The following is a 22,688-nucleotide window of genomic DNA, read 5'->3' on the forward strand; positions in this document are numbered from 1 at the left end:
TATGCTGGACAGAACAGTGTGGCTGTGAACTGCTATAATCCCCTTTACCATGAGGGGGAGCTCAAAGGCAAAGGGCTCAATTCAGGATTGAGGAAGGACCAACAGACTGGTACAGAGAGGGATTCATTTTCCTCTGCATCAGTGCAACAATGGCGTCACAACTGTGGGAACCTGATGTAGTTACACAAGAGGTCTGATCAGTCTAACTGTGAAGGTCCGAAAAAGTGTATTGGTCAGCTGTTTCTCTCAGACTGTACTTGTTCCACAGACTTTAAATGCATTTGATCTCAGGAATGAGTGTAAGAACAGAATCCTGGATTCAGACCAGACACCCCACAGAGTCCACCTTAAAACCAATCCCAATCCAATCCTTACCAAATGAGACATACAGGTTGAAAGGGCACGGAGGATTCTTTAAAAAGCAATCAATGCAGAGATCGCTGAGGATCACCAGTGGAACAAGTTGTGATGAGTCAGTTAAAGATATTGATCCTGGGATTGATTCCCTGATTGAGTCATTGGGAGTCTTCCTTTCTTCACCATGTGTGACTGAGCTTTGATTACCAGATGATTCACCTGCCTTTCGACCCCCAACAATTGGCTTTTGGCTTCAACGAGTTGATGGATTAAGAGCTGGATAGCAAATCACTGGCGTTTAGACCATTGTGAGAGGTTGCATGACTTTATCTTTTGTGGTTTTTTAAATGTTTTTAATCCACTCCCAGAATACTGATATGTTTAGAGATGCTTTGGTGAGCCTTTACATACCCTGAGAGGACCAGTTCTTCACAATAAGTGCTTGTTGTACTTAAGTACATTTCACTGCTTCATAGTTGTTTACTTTAATTTACGACTTCTCACCGTGGTTGTGCTTAAGCAAATAATGCTTTTTCCACGACTGGATGTTTATGACCCCAACTTTCTGTGTATTATTGTCCATGAAATGGCTTTTTTTGTCTCTTAACTCTCAATTCATTGTTCATACACCTTCTCTCCTTTTGCAGCAGCAGCTATTTGCTGCTCTGTCCCCTGACAATGACTCTTTCTCCATCTCTCCCTCCTACCGTCTGTCTCAATCCTTCTCTTTCATTGTCTGTTTACCTCTCTCCATCGCCCATGCAGCATCACTCTTTCTCCTCTGGCAACAAGCTATTCTGTCTTCACTCTGCCTCGCTCTTTCACTCATCCTCTCGACTGGCAATAACAGCTTATCTTCTCTCTCCCTCCCCCTCCCTCCTTCCCCCCCTGTATCTTGCAGGGTACATCAGACCCACAGTGCGTTGTCTGGGACTATGGCAACCCGTAAGTTACTCTAAATGATTTTGATGTGTGCATGTGAGAGTGTACAGTGCAGTAATGCATGCGTCTGTCAGTTTGTGTGTGTTGATGTTTATCTTGTGTGTGCTTATGCCCAGTCAGATTAATTTCATTAATGAGCTGAAAACAGTCTAATGAAGTTCCCTCTGTTAGTGTTAATTAAATTAGTCAATGAGAACAAACACCATTCTCTCTGTGTTTCTAAGACTTTACAAGCAACATCACTCAAAATGCCTCATTGAAGCAGGTTTTCCTCTGTTGTGGTCCTCTTTCTTGATGTTTGCCTTTTTCTCACACTATGAGGTTTTGATTGCGACTTTGAATTCCACTGTGGTCGTTTGGCGTAACTCGAACAATCAAGTTTTATGCCACCAGTGACCTGATTCTTTAGTTCTGACCCAACGGGTTTTCTCTGGTGTCTATGTAGGCCACTGACTCTTTGACATTGATGTATGTGGATCATGTAGTGAACTACATAATGTAAACCAGCACAATTGATCATGGTAACCATTAACCCACATAGTGATTACTCTTTTTTGTCAATAACTAAGTCAAACTTGTTCAGGAGCATTAAGCCAGGGTTTGGTGCCAGGTCACGGTCTCATTGCGCTTTCACCATGAGGCCACTATGTTTGATTGGCCCATATACTCTACCCATGCCAGTTTATCTGAATGAACTTCCCACAAAACACAATAACATACCGTTCATTTTAAACAGATGACATTCATTGGGAAGTTCTTTTTCGAAAAAGGTTTGCATATGAAGCACCAAAACATTCTCATTTACAACTAATCAAATACTGACTCTCGGTCAGTGGCCCTGCATTCAAACTATGACACTGTAGGTACCACTCTAGATTAATTTCCGTGTTCACAGGATATGTACAGTTTCCACTTGTTCAATGCATTTCGTCAAAATAAAATTCCTTCACTGCAAAATAAAATTCCTTAAATGCTTAAATATTTCCACAAAAATACTACCAGGAGAGGATATTGTTGGGACAACGCTTTTTGTGAAGAAGAACTAACAGTCAACCCTATAATCTTGTCCCACTATGAATATTGTGGTATTTGGTCAAAAATATCATCATTTGATTTTCTCCATATTGCCCAGCCCACAAAGTCTTCATCAGCAAAGTTTGCCTGGTTGTCATGGAAAAGTCCTAGAAGTGCAAAGAATAATCAGCAGAATTTACAGTTCCATGACAACTGAGCAAATATATAAATATCTACTTATGAAGACTGTGATTAAATTAACGGCTCCAAAACTAGTGACCCAGTGACCCTCAAATTAAAATTTATTTGTCATGTGTTTCATTGTTATATTGATTACAAAAAGCCATCCTGGTAGCATCATTTATCTCCAAATTTTGTTTGCAAATACAGATTAGTTGTAAATGAACATCATTTTCAAGAGCCCCATTTGACAGATGAATCTGTGACAGAGAAAATGGCTTTGTAAGAATTGACTTTGTCATCACAGTTAGGCTTCCCTGTCTACTGTGACAACAAGATGGATGACAGAAAAATTCTGGTTAGCTCAGCTTCTCCCTCGAGATCACATTATAGTTTGCGCAGTGCAAGAGGAGTACTCTCCGGTGACCAAAGCACACAATGGGACCTGCAGGCCCATGCACAGAGGATAAGACATTTTGTAACTTATCAAACTACCCCTCTCCATCAAGGTAGGAGAGAGACAAAGCTCTGCAAAGTCAATTAACTAGCCGGCAGATTACAGCTGCAATCAAATTAAATTCACAGACGTTACGACGGCAGAGAGCCAAACAGAATATAAAGTGGCAAGGTGGCAGCGATGTCTGTCAACCAAACATGCTCAAACTGCGAGGAATGTGGAAAACATCCAAATGTGTTTGCCAGGGATTGTGTAATATGTTTGCAGACATGCACAGTGGGGAGCACACACAGATGCTTAGAAGCTTTCACACACAAACACACACAGGCTGACCAGGACCTAGTTAATGTGACATACACTGAAAATGCAAGCAACAAAACAAGAATGTTCCAGTTATGATAACTGAGGCTGTCTTCACCAGCCGGAGTATCAAAAGATTTGTCTATTTTTAGCACTCATGTCAGCTATTCCCACTCTCCTAAACTGACAGGGATATTCATGATCTCCATGGGTTGTTTACATTTTGAGCTGATGCACAGATTTGACCGTTTCAGTGTAAACAGCCTGAGGTCATCACAGCATGCTGTTTGGGTGCAGATGCTATTAGGAGAGGGTGTGAAGCTGTGAAGCCCTGCCAACTGGTGCGCTTCAAGTAAAATCTCATGGTCACATATGGATTTATCATCTATACATTATTTATATCAAGGGCTCATATACAAGGACATCTGCACAGGGATCAAAAGCATATATATATGTATATTCACTGACTGTATAGTGTTTGGTTTTTCAATCCTTCTCCATTTCCTGGGCAGTAGATCTTGACTGGAGCTGGGTAGGAGCGTGCAGTTGATATGAGCAAAGAACATGTTGTACAAAGCAGTCGTTTGTTTGCTCCAGGATATCACCTCTCTCAACCTGGCTGTCTCTCTAACTGAGCCACAGGCATCGAGGTTGAGCGGGAGGCAGACAAGAGGTGGAGAATGTATAGATAGCAATGCGGAGGAAGGGCAAACACGGCAGAACCAGACAGCAGGAGAAAAGAATTTCAGCTCGGAGATGGAGGAAAAACTTTCAGTCTTTGACCTGTATATGGAGGCTATATTTAGTGCATACTAATGCATCCACATTCAGTAAACCGATTATATATGGTACATGTATCTATCCACCTTAATTGCTGCAATGCACAGCAATATCTAAATATCTAAAGCCTACTGTCATCCCACACAATTGTCTGTGTGCATGCTTTTCATGCAGCAGTGGTCCATTTAGAAATCTGCAAGCATTTTCGGCAGTAGCTCTCTCCCATTTGCGCTCTCTCTCAGCTGGCTAAGTTGGCCAACAGTTTGTGGCACTCACAGTTCATCTCAGTATTTATGTGTGAGTGTTTATTTATTTATTTTGCCCCTAACAGGCCCATATGTCTGCACCATCTGCCCACCCAAATCGCTGCGTACGCCATCCCTCCCTGTCTTCCCCCATGTGCCCGTCTCCTCAACCTACTCTTATTCATTCGCCTCGCTGGCTCAAATAGATGCTGTTATGTTTAGCTCTCGTAAAAGTTTTACAAGGTTCGAAACTGAGAGCCTAGTGCAAGCAAAAGGAGGATATTAAGAGGAAAAATGTACACATTTTTTGACCACGTTTGGAGAATTGCAGGGCACCAAAATGAAAGTCTTCATGCTGTCATTTTTGTCTACCTTAAAGCTCCTTTTAATTTTTCTGCAGTCTCTCACTAACTCTCTCTCTCTTTTATGGGAAATGATGATGTTCTGCTTCTTTTCGCTGGGTGGCTGCTGACCTTGCCTCTGGCATCTCTAAGCTTTGACCCTTACTCTGCCTCAGTATGGAATAGCTGGCTGAAGCCCCACTGACATAGACACACTCAGAGGTCTGTGCAGCACTTATCTTATATCTGGTGCATTATAGATTGGCTCGTATTAGATTAGATTGTATCCTGCATTTGCCACTCCCAGATGAGTTATACTGATTCTATAGCTGCTGCTTTTTCAATCAAAGCAAACTGTCTTTCTGCTGGCATCTATAAAATATACATTGCACCACTCAAATATTTATTTAGGCTCATATGTTTCATATTTTATTTGTAACGTTTGTATTGGTAGCATAGAAGCAACATACTCTCATGCAAATAAGAATGTATTAAAGGCAGGCGAATGAGCAATCTCTATTTAAAGCGTGCTTGAAAAGATATGACCCAGTAGTTAGAGATGATTGCAACATACACTTTAGATGGATGGATGACAGTAAGCTTGTGAAGGGTCGAGGGTCACTTAATCCTATTTCTAATCCCCAGTGGTCTTCAGCTTGATCGGGGATCAGCGGTTAAAGACCAGAGCGCCCCCACCCTACCCCCGCCGCCCATCGCTGCTGTAGAGTAATAATGGCCTGATGTGCAGCACAAGTAGCTCTAACATCCTCAATCTGACACGGTAGATTGAGGCTTGCTTTGGGCTCAGACTGATCTGGCAGCACTATCAGCTTTATTACCGGCAGGTCTCAACCTTAAATGAAGTCAGAAAAATCAAAGGCATATTCTACACACTGCCAAAAACTAGCTGGACACAAATCTGGCCAAAATGTAATCACATTTATTTTACAAAAACACATAGCAGCAAGTTGTGACCTAAGCCAAGTGTATGACACTTTTTTTCATTCTTGTGGCAGCATTATGGCCATTGATATGGCATCAGTTACGCCCCCCTGTGTCAAACAAGCGAGTAAATGAATGAAAATACATAAATACGGGGGATTGTTTCTCCCTTTTGAAAGTGTGTTTCCTGTCTTAAGATGCCTTAAATTAAAGGAGTATTACATCGATTTGGCATTACTGTCAGACTCACAATGCACAATGATGGAGCTAGAGATATTGTCTCGTTTATTTAGCATATTCCTCTTTTTTGTCAAAACCTGGCACCTACATTACCTACAATGCAATTTGACTACTTACAGTTTGGTCTGAGATATGCTAACAGAGTTTAGGAGTCACAAATTTGATGACTTCAGACTCTAAATGACAAAATCAAAAAAAGAATTACAACTTAGCTTGATACTTAAATACCAGACTATGTTATTGAAAGACAGTGTGTTGAATAACTTAATTTCTTCAATCAGCTAATGTTAACTCTGTTATGGAACTGATTACTTGTGCTTTATGCCATGATAGTGCAATGTCAGCACAACTTTTTTTTATTAATTTCAGTTACACGTCTTTATGATTTTTCTAAATTAAATATATTATTGCTGTATTGTTGAAATTGCAGCACATCTGGTGAAGAGCATATTGTGACTTGTTTAGGACTCGAAACTCACAGTTTAAGACATTGACTCAGGACTTGCATGTCTTGACTTGGAACTTTTACTTGAGTTCGAAGACTTCAGACTTACTTGTGACCAGCAATGTGACCACCACGATGACTTGGTCCCACTTTAGTATGCTAGTACAGTGGTTCTTAACCTTTTTCATGTTAAGGACCTCCAAATTGATACACATTCGGTCACAGACTCCCATTTGATGAGCTTTATCTTCAGGGACCTCCATCTGAAAAAATTGGGTTGTTAGATTTGATTAAGCCCAGAATTCTACAGAAGTCAATTACAGTTGAGGAGATAACTGTGAAGGAAATGAAACCTTTAATCAGAATAGTCACTCTTATAACTCTTACACCTTGGCCACACTGCATGTGTGAGCAGCATGTGACAGCTGCCTCACTGATTTACTGAGGGGTGCATGTTTGTGATGTCAGACAGCATTGTTGCTTTGGTGCCACTGCAGAGCTGCCTACTGTTATAACTACTGTATTTCCACAATTAAAAGCTGCTAGACCACTAATTTATGGAACCGTGCAGCCACTGCACTGTCAACAACATGTTCATGCTAGTATTTCCAATTTAAAGCCTTTTGTTAACAACTGAGGTGACTTTGATGGAAGAATTGTTGTCAGAGGGCTTTTATTTTGAAACAGAAACAGGAAAGCTTTAGTTTGGTTTATATGTTTGTATTGCTTAATGTCTGTAGCAGATATCGACATTGAAACTGTAGTGAAAGGTAGTATATTGTTATCAAAAGACCTTTTTTACTGTCTATTTTTGCTGAAAAATGTGTGTCACAAGGGAAAAAATAGGCAAACTTCCTTTACTTTAGATTTTCTGCAGCTTAGATGCAGCTGAGCTGCGCCTCAGTAGTGATGCTCATGTAGGCACTTTGTCCCTGGCATTACACATTTTGGCTCACCTGTGTAGTGAATTAGATAGTGAAATTAAACAATTAGCAATTTTTCTGGGGACCCCCTGAAATTCCTTGAAGGACCTGTAGGTGTCTCCTGGGATACTGATAAGCACCGTGGTGTTAGCTACAGCTCAAATAGAGACAAGGAGTGGGCTACAGGCATCTGTTAAGTGATAAATATAAATGTGTTTGTCTGCATGCAAGTAAGCCCTGTGATAGACCCTGTCCTTGGTGTATTCAGCCTGTCATAGGCCCAGTGCATTATGGTATATACTTCAGCTCACTTCAACCCTTATTGGGTTAAATGGATATAGAAAACGGATGCATGCTAAACAGACTGTTATCCCCAAGGAGACAGCATACAGTTCAGCCTAAAAATAGTTCTCCATATGTTTAAGTCTTTACAAGCCAAACACATTGCAACATGTCCTATCCAACACAGTGTTTGTCTCATTTACATTCTATAAGTAATCTGTCTGGGTTTGTTTTTTTTGTAATGTTTTTCAGTGCTTGTTTCAAGGCAGTTTCTTAACTTCAGTGGAAGTTTAATTGAAAATTAGCTTTTGAAACTGAGTAACACCAACAGATGTGTTCAAATATTCTTTTTGTTGGTGTATACCTCCAACATAAAATCCTTGAAATAATGTTGGTTTGCTTTTCTTTCACCCCATCTGCGATGGAAACGATTCATTAAGCACTTAAAAAAAATTCTGCATATTTCCTCATCCCTCCCCCATCATTACAGACAAACACTTTGGCAGAAACAACACACACACTAATACACTTAACAGCGTAGCCACCAGGAGGAGGAGGAGGGGTGGAGGGCTGATAGGGCTTGCTCCACTTTTCCATCTGACAGAGCAGAAGGGATCAAGACTGTGTCAAACAGCGAGTCAGCGCAGCAAGAGGGAGTCGGCCAGTAGGGCTTATGTGGGCTCTGCCTCTATTGGGCGTTACAGACGCAGACAGGCTCTCAGCTCATTTCCCCAGCTATCACAACAGTCCTTAGAGAGCGCCTTAACATGGTAGCTTCGATTCTCAGCAGGGGATGCTCGGGTTCTTGTCGAGGACAGTTGGCTTGAGGGTACTTTTGTAGCTTTAAGTAGCTCTTTCATGTTGAGATCAGTTCTAAGTGGTGCTATGTACAAATCTAAACTTGAGATATGACTTCATTCTGCTGCTGGACTTCATGGATAAGTGTGGGCTGCTTGCACTTGAGAAATGTTCTGTTTAGTTTGGGTTAGGGTTAGGGTTAGGTTAGGGTTATGAAAATATGTAAAGCAGGTTAGAAAAGGTTTTTACTTCATGCATTATTTTTATTGATTGCGCCATCATGTGACTAGTGGGAGTGGATGGTGCTCTGAATCTTACTGTACAGCCAGGGATAGCCTTTAGAGCTGATGCTGTTTCCCTTGGGCGAAGATGATGTTAGTATTAGTATTTAAAGTTTAGATGAGAGATTGAGAAAAAGAAGACTTGCTTGGAATACACAACCTCCTCACTGTGGGACCTTTACAGTTTGGGAAGCACTTGGTAAGTAACGTCTATACCCTCTTAAAATCTATTTTAGGTCATTTTGTAGCTGAATTTGCATTGCAAATACACTCTTGTATCGTATATGTAAGTGTCAAGTGTAGCATTTGCCTTATGCTTATCTTGTTGACTCGCACATTATCTTTTCCCTCATGCTGCTGGGAGTAGGCTGAGAGGGCACTGTGTTAGTGCTTTGTGAGATTCAGAGATGTCCCTTGGGCCTTAAAAGTCCTCTTTAAACCTATGACATGATGCTGAGTTTCAGAGAGTCCCGCCACATTTTCTACAAGATGTTACACTTGAAAAAGTCGGGTTGCATTAGTACAAAAAAAAAACCTTTCATACTTTTTTTGGAATCAGGATTAATAATCCATTTTCAGCCAGAGCCACTTTCTTAAGAGCCGTGCGCCGTGTCCATGTTAACACAGAATGCGGGCAGTCAGGACGGCGGGGCCTTTTATGGCCATAGCCGAAACCTGTATCTCTGCTTTTCCTGTTCGCTCACTAGCTTGCACACCAGGAAGAAAGATAATCCCCGGGAAAGAAGCTTATAAAGTAGCCCATGGCCATGCCAGAGAGCAGATTGGGGCAGTGGAGGTCAATGACAAAGCATCCTCCTTGCACGAGAATCAGGGGAGAAGCGTGAAGTAGGGTTTTGTGTGACAGCCTCACATAACATGAGGCACAAGAAAGACAAGTAGGCTTATGCAAGGACACTGCATTGTCCCTATTAAAGACCTATTGAAGTTTTCATGAAAAGTAAGGGGACTAGAAATCAATGAGTATGTACTGGAGAAATAATGGTTTACAAAGTCCTTTTATGCAATCTGATACAAATATTTTTTTTACACTGACACCTCTGGCCTTATGATTGCTTCCTCAGTTCATTCATATTAATACAGCCGCAGTAATGGTGCATGTGTTCTGATGAGAGATGTCTGATTCACTTTTTCTCCCGAATCATTCCTTAACACATGGGACTCCCATCAATAAATATTTCATGTTCAAGATACCACCACAATGATAACATATAAAAGCTTAAGCCTTTCACATAAACATCACAGCAATCTTCAGATAATCTCACAGCATGTTCTTGTGGTTATAAGACTCATTTTTACATCAGTCTGTGGAAGAGATGAAAGCTTAGTTCCTACAGAGTTAATATCGGGGTCAGATACATTTATGCACACTGACACACATTATATACTGAAATGCAAACATGACCATACTGTGTTTAGTACTGTGTAAATGTGGGCTGGTCAGTCCTGCATAATAGGTGCTATGAAGGGTTTAGTAAGTGCAGATTATTTGTGCTATGTGAAGATTTGCTTCACTGCTTTCTAGCTGTATTGAGAGTAGAAGGCCAGTGTGTGCTGCCTCTGGTGAATGTGCACTTTGGCTTCTTAGCGGTCGGGGACATAACGTCTACTAGAATAGATTCCGTCAACCTGAATAAATGTTTTCCCTCAACACTTTTTTTCCATTTATTTTTGTGGCTTCAATCAGGGAATAAAATTCCTGGCAGAGGATATGTATTCACAGGCATAGAACTGACAAGAAGATAAGCAATAGTGCAATCAAATTTTTTTTTTAAAAAATAGACAAGCTCACAGCTATTGATGTAATTCTCTTATATGAAAAACCAAAAATTCGCACAATCAGGCACCCTCAGTATGTGTTGGAAATACCTGTTTTGCAAGATGGATTTATTCAAGAAAAAACGAAAACATACAAAGTTACATTTTAAAAATGTAAAATTAAAAAATACTGTATATGACATTCCAGCCCAGGTCATCAAATGCCAACGCTTTGTCACAGACCGACCCTTACGGCAGTCTACCATATTTATGAGACGCACCAGACTTTGTAGTAACAACAATCCAAACCCATCAGCTTCGATATTTGATTCTCAGAGTAACTGACATAGTGCAAAGATTGACAAAGTCAGAGCGCCCATTTTCATTCAGATATCTTAAAGTCAGAGGTCAAGGGACCCCTGTGAAATGACCTTGCCATTCTTGCATTGCCAAAATTTTGCCTAAATTTGGAGCATTTTCAACCCCCATCCTGACAAGCTAGCATGACAGGTACAACTGGATCCCTCAGGTCTTCTAGTTTCAGATGATACCAGCAGCAACACTCAAAACTCAGCCCGGTACAGCCTCTTAAGGACAGGAATGTCGGCAGGCGATTAACGTGATTAAAAACAAATAACATGTTATGTACAGACCTTAATTGCATTGTGATTAATGTGTTAATGCTGGCAGCCGTAGTATAGAGTGTTTCATCAAGGAGACTGCTCATGGTATTAGTATAGGGGGACAGGAGGGTGGGCACTATGCTTCTGTGATGACGCCATCCCAATATCAAGGGTAACCATAGTGTGATTGCAGCACAGTGCCAGTGAGCTAACATAAATGTTGATGGGCAATTTGCTCTAAAATAAAACAATCTTTTTGCAAGTTCTGTTCCCTGTTTCCATGAAAATACACAGTCAGACTTATGAATGGAGTTTTTAGTTTGTTTAAAGTCACTGTTGTTTGTTTTGTCAGTGTTCATAAAGTGTCTGTTCAGACCATGGTGGTTTATGCTGGTTATATTCATCTTTGTGTCAGTTTACATATATACCATAAGTGAGTTGGCTGTTACTTTTCTCAGTGTCAGCTGTATTTCCAAATACTAGCTTGGGTTCCTGGACATCATGTATCTCACATCAATTAATGCTGCTCTGAAAAAATTCTTGTCCCTAGTCTGAAAAACGTTATGATGATTATAAAATTTCTACAAGAACAGTAGTTGGCGAAGTCATATTTTTAGTCATGAGGAAGGTGTGCTTTCATGCTGATTTGAGCACACTCTAAATGTCTTGTTGACCAATCAGATTGCTTGGTCGAAACTACTTGTGGTAAAATACAACATATACTGACACCATTAGCATAGCAAATAGTGGTTTGCTGCTATATTAATGTTCTGAATGCCATAAATAGAGCCTCTTTTTGTAAAAGATTTTTGCAATGAAGATGATTTACCTTGTTTATTACACATTTAACAATGTGGAGCTGCTGGATATATAGGGAGAAACAGACTGACCCAAACGACACATTACAGTTCTGTGGCCACATTTAAACCCATGATGCATTCAACATGTTGACAGACAGCTGGGCCCCCAGGGTGACTCAGCCCTTGTGGTTGTGAATCTGTTAGTATTAATCTCATTGAGTCTACTGTACAGTGTTAGGCATTACTACGTGTGGCATGTATCTCAAGCACCTTATAGAAATCTGACAATATCAGGAGACCCTGAAACAGGAGGCTTAATGTCTGATTTGTCAACCTCAGGCTCAGACCTCAGGGTTTTCACTTATTATGGCTGATTAGACTTCACTTTAGCTGAAGGTATGATGTCAATAGGTCTTTTTTCACATTTTGACTTGTCATAGTAGGGAAAGCCGTGGTGTTACTAATAGCATTAATGATGACTCTGTTCCTGTGCTCCTTTGTCATGATGTCCCAGTGAGTCAGAGTGGCATGCACAGTATCAGAACCCTGAAACAGAGGCAGCTAAATGGAATTTAGTCATCAGATATGGGATTATTCACACGTGACGTTATTGTAAAAAAGACAGATTACATGTTGTGTAAAAACCAGCAAGTAAAGCAGTAAGTTGTCCTGCCTTAACAGGGAGATTTGAATCAATGATGGGGATGAAGCCAGCTGTAGACAAGGCTGTTCAAAAGAGGCTGGGACACACTCCTTGACCGCATGGGAGCTTCGGGTATCACACATGCACATTGTGACAGGAGTTGTGATGCTGGAGGATTACAGCAGATGGTGGTATAAATAAAGGGGCAATGTCCGCTCAGGTGCTTTTTGGGTGTGCTAATTTTAGCCTCTTTAGGTGTACTCACCCTTTTAGGTCCACTCAAATTGATGGTGGCCGATGTACAATGGAGCTATGCATACAGAGTTTTTTTATGGTCTTTTGTCACAGACATTTTTATTTTATAATACTGCACCAGTTGCTGCAGCAATTGCACACCAGGCTTCACTGAGCATGTTTTGTACCCATGGATGTATTAAGAAAATGTGGATACAGCTTGGAGGCAGCGCCCAGTTCATTCCTATGAGAGCTGCTCAGTGGAGTAAAAAAGTACCCGGATCTTACTACTGGACCACTTCCGCCAGCAAAGCGGCTAAATTCTGCTATGTCCTGCTAGCTTGAATAGTGTAGTAATTTAGTAATTCAGTCTTGCGTCTCTGTTTGACTTCCAAATGTTATTGAACTGAATGGATTAAATCTTGATAGTGAAATGAGTCATTTTGTGGAGGTTTTTGACACTCACAAAAATGTATCCACTGATTTACAGATGTCTCTTTCCCAATGTCTTTCTGGGCCTCATGGCATCATGTGATGGACCCAGACTTTGTCACTTCACTTTTGGCAACTATGTAAAATTTGCTTCAAAGCCTTGCGCACTTCCTGGGGGCTTGGTTGTACCCTAATAGTGTGGCGTAATTTGAAACCGGGACTTCTCCTCCTTTGACCCTCCTTGGCTGTAGATGGAAAGAAACTGTTTTTGTGGCGTGAGCTTTTGGCGTGCGGACTGCAGCCTCCTGCAAGAGGAGAATGATTCATAAAGCTTGTAATCAGTAGTCTTTCCTCAAGGTCCTGGAGACATACAAGTCCTGGAGGGACGTCAGATTGCAGCCAATCGGCCTCTCAGCAAAACGAATGATACACTTTCTGTCCATGATTATTTGTGGAGAAAAGAATGGGAAAAACAGTTGGTGTACAAAAACATGACAATACATGTGCACATACTTGATCGAACACAAAGGTTGTTGTTGCCGCCTTCGGGCGCCGTTGATACTGACATCCTCTTGAGGCCACTTAACACCATGACCCTTGAAGTCCCTCTCTAATACAAAAAGCCCTCTCCTTCTCACTGGTCCTCTGACTCATTAGCTCTCTGTTTGCTATGTGTGTCACCAACTCTGTTTCAGAGAATGACTCGTCAAAGTTGTCTTTGCACATTAAAACATCAGGTTAGACAGTATCTGTTGCAGTTTGCTCATTGACTTCACAATATCATGCACAGAATATTTAACTAGTTCCTACTATCTTCTTAAGACTTTACAGCAATTTGAAAGTATTCTCTGTGTAATGAGGATGCGTTTTGTGATTTACATGCTTTTGGTTTTCATCTATGTCATTTTTTGTGATCCCTCAATGCTTTCTTAATCTCTTTGCATTTATTGCTGTTTACCCTCCCACATTTTTATCTTTTTTTCCCCTCCTATTTTATATATTTGCCTCTGTGCTTCTGACCACTGATGACACACAATTTGATGGCAAAGAAATGAGAAATGAAAAACAGAAATGGGGAGAGGGTGTGTAGTTTTATTTCTAAACTATATTTTTTGCTACAGTCATCTCATAAATCAGTTTTGACAGTGTTTGCCAGCAGCTGAAATTAGCTGATAATGTTAATCCTTATTACATCAATGACAGCTATGTAGAACAACATTTTCTCATGTAAAACTGGTTCAAATGCTGAACAGAATGTTGCCTATGTGCAGCAAGCCCCTAATGTCATTATTATCTTTTACCTTACAGTTATTTCATCTTTGCCTGTTGAAGATAACAGGTTGCTTTGGATGAGAAACATTGGCAACACGTCACTGTTTTGTGTGCTTGGCAGATGGAGGGGTAGCTTTTTCAGTGACTTTACCTCCCTGCTGCTCAAATCCCTAAGTCAAGCCCTACAGTTTTAAGCATTCAAAGCATGTTTAACCTTTTTTTTTGTTTCTTAACAGGGTGCAATCGGCTTTCATTGCATTGCCCTTTCAGTCAAGAGTTGGTGCCAATTTATTCTCAGTAGACATAAAAGGTCAATTTCAGCTGTTGTTCAGGAAGTATTTTTCCTATTTTTCTTAACAGCTGCAACATCATTCTACAAGCAGTTAGGGACAAATTGGAAAAGCATTGTGATCTGTTACTGCAGTGGTACAGTGTATGTGTTAAGGCTCACACAGCGACTGTTGGTTTCAACAGAATCACAAAGCACTGTGTGTATCAGTGCATGGCTTAATGTCTCAAAAGCTATTTGGTGGATTTCCATTAAATTAGGCACACACATTAATTTTCCAAAGGAAGAATTATATCTTTCATGATTCCTTACCTTGATATTTAGTTCATGATCAGGAAAAATATGTTAAATAATTTTCTCTAAGCCTTTTTTACAACCAGGGCTTTCTTTCATGTGATTAATTTGTATGTCAATACATTTTGTTGAAATGTTTTTACCGTGAGTGCTTTCACGCAGAGCGAAAATTTTCCTGAGGTTTGTTCCACCAATTAAGGCCTCAAACGTTCACATTGTGCCTATACTACCAAGGATTTTAGAATAACAACACAAAGGCTCTGTCGTCCAAAACAAGACAACAAACTTTAGGTCACCTTTCAACCTTGGTAAAGGTGTAGCATACCAGATCTGCTACTTTTGTTCTCACCTTTCACAATAAAACCCTGGAAATTTTCACTGAATAACTGTTTACCAGAGGGAACTCAAATTTCCTCAGAGCTTTTGCTAAAAAAAACAACTCAATAAAATAGCTTACAAGGCTGAAAAATTAAGCCAATGCAGAAAGGGCAAAAAAATTGCAATTAATTGAATGGCCACTTGAGGCTGGCTCCAAAACAAAGTCAGTACCCACAGACCCCCATGTTATAGCATGTTTACAGTTGGGTACAAAATGATTTTGTTTTAATGAATATTTAAGTGCGGGCCACCTGAGTGTTAGGCTGTCTGCACGGCGTCACTACAGTGACACCCACCCCCTGTTCATCCACAACTCCTACCTCTGGTTCAAATACCATCACTTCACACTTAAAAAAACAGGGCTCTCAAACAACTACGGAATTTTAAATGTTTAATTTTATTGCATGTTTACAATGCCATTATTTTACATTTCAAAACAGTTTTGAAGTCCATATTAACGAGGGAAAGCAATTCTTACCAGAGTTTCCTGATTGGGAATTCAGGTATCTTGGGGCCAGAGGTCAAGGGACCCCTGTGAAATGGCTATGCCATTTACTTGCCAACCTTTTTTTCTAATTTTGGAGCATTTAGCCCCTTTCTTGAGAAGCTAGCTTGATTTTATATCATCACATTTCTTGGGTCTTCTAGTTTTATACCATACCAGTGTCATCAACCTAGCTTTAAATCTTAGCCCAGTACAGCCTCTTAAACATGGGTATATCAGCCAGCAATTAACATAATGTGAAAGAATCAATGCATTATGTACGAACATTAATTATATTAGGATTAACCCCTTTTGAAATGGTCAAAATGGCAAAATCGAGCCTTCAAAACTGCACTCCACAAACCAAGTGGTGATGTTACCGAGCTACAACAATTACGAGCATTTTCATTGTTAATATGTGGGCATGCTGACATTAGCATTTAGCTCAGAGCACTGCTGTGCCAAAGTATAGCCTCACAGAGCCACTAAAATGTCTGTTGACTCTCATGTTGAGTCTATATGTTTCAGGTTGATCAGGGCAAACTGTGTAATCCCCATGTGCGCTGAGGGATAACCACCTATCGCAATGAAGCCAACTCAGACATCCATTAAATAAAACTTGATTCTTCGTCAAAGTCAAGACCAAATAACAGATGTATCAATCATCGCAATGCTAGCAAACTGAATGCCGAAATATATATTTACCCACCTCAGCATTTGTTTGGATAATGCCAGGTTGATATCTTTTCAGTATACATTTGGGATCCATAGCCTTTAAACCAGCTATACTGATATGTACACCTGTTTGTACATCTGGTACCTGTTTCCCATGATAAGAGGAGTCGGCAGTCATTCAAGTGCTATAACAAAAGTATAACAAAAGCCATGTCCTTTAAATCTTTCCTCGCCAGCAAAGCCCAACTGATAAATTATTGCGTCCATGAGCCCAGCGGGGCCCACAGCAGTAGTGGCTATTTGTAGCTGTAGTGAATAACAAAGATCAGGGTTCGCTTCAAGTTTGTGAGTGAAACAAAACTGAAACAAAAGTCAAAGCAGGCTCTTTGCTGACAGACATCAATACAAGCAATCAAATTCAGCTAAACTAGATTGGGGTCAATTAAACTAGAAATTCAGCAGCAAACACAAAGAGGTCACAGATAATGTGTGTTTCTGCGTGTGTTGGTGTTATCTTCAGAGATCCCCTGCTGTGAGCTGTCAGACAGTCTCTCATTACCCCAACTTCCTCTTTGCTGCCTGACTGGCACAGAATACTTGATATGTGTGTGTCCTTGTTGCATGTAGTTAGACGGTTTGCTTCGGTAAATGCATGGATGCTTTCACATGTGCATCACCCATGATACATACATCACCCAACATGCATAATTCAGTATGCAACATATGCCCACGTTACACACAATCATTAATGCATGTGCAGTTAGAGTACATATGGCTGTGATTTCCTGGTGTGAACGAAGCCATTTGTAAATACTTTTCTCAATATCTCATGGGAGTTCACACACAAACTCACATGTTTTCTGTGCCTGGATGCAAGTAACGTCAGATGAATCGATGTTAGCTCAGTGGATTCCACATGTAGGTGTTTTTTTAAAAAAAGAAATGTAAATGTAACCTGCAAAGTACCTCATAAAATGTAAACACTTTGAAGGATTTCCTCATAAAAGGTAACAAGTGCACATATTCTCTGTCACTCTTTCCTTGTCTGTCTCTCTTTCTCTCTCTCTCTCTCTCTCTCTCTCTCTCACTGAGAGACATACAGAAACACAAAAAGCCGTGCACCATGTTGCTACCTGTCAAGCTGTCTCTAGGCTTCACTGCTGTGACTCATTTTCCGATCTTCAGTCTTTGAAGTGTCACTGTGCAGATGATGATCATCAGGGAATTGTACTCACATCTCATTACTGACATTATGAATTGAGTGTCACTCTGCGTGCGTGCGTGTGTGAATGTGCATTCCTTCATATTCAGATATACCTTTGAGAATTTACATTGATACAGTCTCTTCATTTATTGTCACACTAATCATGTTTGAGTGGCTTGTCATAGAACAAGTGTATTTGCTCTTGCATGATGTAATATACTGTGTATTTGATAGGTGAATGTACTTTTTAACAACATGTTTGCTTTATTTGATAGACAGCAGAAGAAAGCATAATATGGCTGCATTTTTTTCTGTTTTAGTCAGGATGCAGGAAAAAACCCAACAAATATGTTGATCTGTTTTATATCTACATATTAATTGATTTACAGTAACATCAAAATAAGACTCTTAGTTTTGCATCTAACCCTTAAAATGCACATAAGTTGCAAAAGTTAGATAGCATTATTACTCGTTTGATTTTTCACTGTGGAATCCAAAAAGAAAGTGCTCAGTAGGGTTGCAAGATGGCATCCTCCAATATTTTGTCCGCAACCCCAACATATTCAGTTTACTGTCATAGACGACTTAAAAAACTATTCACATTTACGACACTGAAATCAGAGAATTGTGAGAACAGTGTTTGCAAAGATAAGATCCTTAATCATAACCTTTTATGTGTTGAGTGTGGGCATTTTGTCAGATTGTATGCAATGATAATGATAATAAATACAGAAATTCTGATATTTTTATTTGTTCAGTCTCCCCATATTCCACTTAGGGAAGTGAACAACCCTAAAGTTGGGACACTTGAGGAGTTTTCATCATTTTAAAGTTAAACACAGTAGAAAAGTGTCTTGGAATCTTTTCATAAGATGTTTAGCTATCTATTATTTCTCCAAAGGCAGGCTAACATCCAAGATGTGCTTTGTGATGCTATAAATACAAAAAGCAACAAACCAGCTTATCATTTCTCATAAAGCAAAACTGTCACCAAAGTCTTCCCTCAAGAAGTATACTGTGCTCAGATATAGAGTAATGCCACACAAAGCCCATATATTTTCAGTGTATTGTGTGAATTGAAGATCGTAAATATTATGCAAATCCTAATACTGTAAAACCCTCATATAGGCAAGACTTTATTACATCTTCTCTCCATCTGCTGTTGAGGGTTCTCCTTGCTATTAGCTTGAGAGGAGGTAATTAAGTTCCCCTCTGAAGCATTAGTGGAGAAAGAACAGTGCACACTGTACTGTCTGCAATAGGATAGTAATTTTATCTTTTCTGCTGTACGAATATTTATAAAGGAAAGAAGACAATGAACAAACATAATCTGTCTGAAACAAAACTATATACTTTGTTTCTTAGCTTGTCTTTCAAAATGTCCAATCCCAACATAGATATGATTCTTTATTGTTGACAGCCGGTTATTGGCAGGAAGTATGAAGCCTAGCATGTGCCTCCTCTAATACACACACGATTGTGATGGACCGCATTGGTTGCCATGTGCTAATGTTATGTAAACGTAAGGGCATGCTGCGTCCTCCCACCATGTGCATTTGTTGACGTCACTGCAACGGCATCCTGGAGCGTAAACTGCAGATGCAGAAGGATACCTAAAAAGTAATAACTAGACTCTGAAGGTCACTGACAGAGCAGCACCATGTTACAAGTTGGATCAGAATGTGTTGAATAAATCTCTTAAATCTTCTAGAAGCATGGCTACAGTATTTTCACTTTATCATTGAATTTTCAACAATTAAAGTTAAAACCATCTTAGGGTGTTTTTCATTAAGACTTCACTCTGACTTAATCAGTGGCCAAGCGACCCACAGTCATCAGATTCTCACTCAGATGTTACTAAATCCTGATTGGTGCTCACCTGTATGGTGCATCCCCTTTCCCTAACTGAGCTCCACTCACTTCAAACCAGTGAGAAAGAAATATTGAAACCCCATTCATTCATCTTATCTTTTCTGCCTCTTTGCCCATCAGCCATGAAACTTGCATCCTTGACCCAATCAGGGCACTTGATCTGTTGCTGCTCTGATGTCTCTCACAATATTTCCATCTTTCTCTGGGAGCTAGAATAGAAGTATATCAGGGTTAGACATGAGGTTAAGGTGTAGTGTGAGCTGCTGGGTTAATTAGTTCAGTTGGAATCTTACTGATCGACCTCTCAACCTTTGAGGGCATTTAGAGGAAAGTGGAAAGGAGCAGTTGGGGGGGATAAAAGGAAGAGGTGAAAGTTGTCAGGCAATGAAGTGTACAAGATTTTATTGTATGAGATTCTGGGCACTCTTCTTCAGAGAAGCGTGTTGCGTGTCGAAGCAATTGACCATTTAGTGCTGAATAATCCCCATCCACCATTTAAGCCGCACTGGTCTTTGTTAACTGTTAGCTGATGCAACCCTTTTCATTTGTCCTCAAGGCCTCAAGTCTCTTAAGGTGTTCTTCCAAGAAAAGGGAGATAGAATAGTAGGAAGAAAAGACGGAACAAAGATGACAAAGAGAGTGTTTAGGCTGCTAAACACGGAGAGGATTTAAGAACAAGTGGGGTGACATTGGCTTCTAATGCCAGCGGGGTAAAAGAGCCTGTTAGTGTGCGAGAGTGGCAATGGCTGCATATTAAACCTATAGCCTGAACTTGGTGAACTTGATGATCTACCCTCTGAAACTTTCTGTCCCTCTTTCGCCCCTTCTTTGGGTTTGCACAGATTTCTTTAATCATGTGACATTTCTTTGTGTTTATTTGTCTCACACTCACTGTTTATGTCCCCTGTGCCACCCATCTCCACACCCCTCTTCTCCCCACCTCCAGGGAAGCTGGCGCAGAAAACTGGGGCACAGAAGGCTGCCAAACGCTCGCATCAACCACTGTCCACACCAAATGCCTGTGCAGCAGGATATCCACCTACGCAGTGTTAGCGCAGCAAGCTAAAGACCCGGTGAGTCACCTATCCTGATGTACTCTGTGGGACTTGGGGGACTTAGGAGGCACCAGGGGCCAGGTCAGTGAGCTGATTACTTAGATGAGTAAGAATTTAGATGGTGTCCCTGTCAGTTGGATTTTACAGTAAAATACCGCACCCTGTTAAAACTGCCATTAACTGATTTATATAGTGTTCTTACTTGAAAGCAAGCATCTTTCCATGCACTGCTGATAAGAAGAAGATGGGTGTAGACTGAACACTGTTTAATATTGTCATGGTATAAGAAGCTGTTTTGATCAGTGCGTTTACTCGCCTAATTGTATGTTGATTGACAGTCTTTACATTGTGCAACTTTTTTGTGGCTCAAACTTAATAAAGGTCAGATTGTTCAGCAAGCTACCTCCATGTGATGGGATAGAGAGAGAGAGAGAGAGGAGGCGTCAAGTAGAAGAAAGAGGTTTTATTTTGTCTGTGTGCGATTGTGCCTGCAGTGCATAAACCTGCGCTTCTATAAATAGTTCACGTGTCTCGCAGTGTGTGTTTGACATGATTAAAGAAGGCTTTTTAGCAGTCCATTGACCCATTCTCCTGTTTGTGCTCTAATGGACGTCCAAAAACCCGACAGTTCTTGGTTCACCCTCCTCTCAGCCACCTTCGTCCAGCAGACCCCGATTCATTAATTGCATATCATCCCACATCACCCCATTATATCACACCTTCCTGTCTATTATTTATACCCACTTTCTTGTTACTTCTTAGCCTTAATTTCCATTCACGTGTCATCCTTTTTCCCTCCCCTCCTCTTTCCTTCATCCTCTTTCTCACCTTGTTAACACTTTCAGCTGTTCTGGCCTTACAGCTCCTTGACTGCTGGGGTCACAAAATGTTCCCCTTAGCTTAAGCTGTTAATTTGTCTCCATGCTTGTTAACACCTAATGCCCACTAGGATAGTGATTACATTAAATAATGAGGGAGTGTCAGGATATGGCGTTTAGCTACATTTGTTGTCACATACTTGAATCTATGGGAGGGTTTTGTGTGATTTTTCTTCTCTGTAAGTGGTTTAGTTAGAAAATGGAGCCAGCAAAGCAGATCCTCAGTAAGCACTGCAGGGTAGCTCCAGGTGTCACAGAAATGGAGAGTGATTGTGAGGAATGGAGGATTTTGTGAGGGACATGTTCAACCAAACAGAAAAGGCAGTCTGGGTCTCAGCTGGCAGAGAGAACTTGGAGAGAGAGGAAAAGAAAAAGAGAGACAGACGCACTAAGTAATAATGCATTAACAACCAGCGTCGCTGAGATAAAGAGCTGTGGGCTTATGTGGACATCTATCCCAGTGTAACCTTTTGAGTGTGAGATATATAGCACTTACTGGTGCTGCTACATTACTGTTAAGAATGTCTTTGTCCTTATATATATATATATATATATATACTGTATATACACTCTGTGTCAAATATGAAAATGGACCGGAGTCTAAACTGAACACAGGTATTATGATGGAAATACATGGGGAATGCAGATGTAAGAGCAGAAGAGGTTTTTTTTACCTGCTGGACAGACTCCATTTTTATATTGTGTGGTTACTGCCAGCCTCACTGTGTGCACACACCTTTTCAAGATGGCATATTCTGTCTGATTTTATGGTGACATGAGTATCTTGATTTGCAACAAGGATGATTTCATTATAATGATTTTATAAATAGCTTTTTATTACAGTGATTTTGTTATGTTATCATATTAACTTATTACTGTTTATTAATGATTGTCAGTGTTTTCAACTTCTGGAAGCGGAGCCTCTTGGTGTTGGCACTGTTATGCTTCTTTCTTTGTTTTCTTGTTTATTGTCTCTTTACGAAAATACAGTCATTCCACCGGCATAGTTCCTACTTGGTGCATGTGTGAAACTGTATGATAGTCCTGCCATAAGCGGAAAAGAATGGAAATAATGCTGCGCAGTCTTGCTTGATTAATCAGTATTGTGTGGTGGGCCACATAGAGTGTATTTGGAAAGACAAGCTGTGGGCTGTTTAAAATCTGTCCCAGGGCCACAATTGGCCCCTGGATGGGACTGTGGACATGTCTGGTGTATCAGCCTTAGTTAATTGTAACGGCTTCGGCAGATGTG

The 22,688-nt window shown here is 40.4% G+C and overlaps 1 protein-coding gene across 2 annotated transcripts in view; it reads left to right on the forward strand.

Annotated features, from left to right (window-relative positions):
* Window positions 1-22,688, forward strand: part of adgrb2 (adhesion G protein-coupled receptor B2) — a 303,815-nt gene that overhangs the window by 217,051 nt on the left and 64,076 nt on the right. For both annotated transcript variants that reach the window (XM_088089892.1, XM_042506819.2), the window contains 2 exons: window positions 1,259-1,302; window positions 20,450-20,576. In XM_088089892.1, the coding sequence (XP_087946018.1) occupies window positions 1,259-1,302; window positions 20,450-20,576 (171 nt within the window). The remainder of the gene's footprint in view (window positions 1-1,258; window positions 1,303-20,449; window positions 20,577-22,688) is intronic.

The sequence above is a fragment of the Plectropomus leopardus genome, chromosome 17, assembly GCF_026936395.1.
Source record: "Plectropomus leopardus strain MGB_pleo_1.0 chromosome 17, ASM2693639v1, whole genome shotgun sequence".
NCBI lineage: Eukaryota > Metazoa > Chordata > Actinopteri > Perciformes > Serranidae > Plectropomus > Plectropomus leopardus.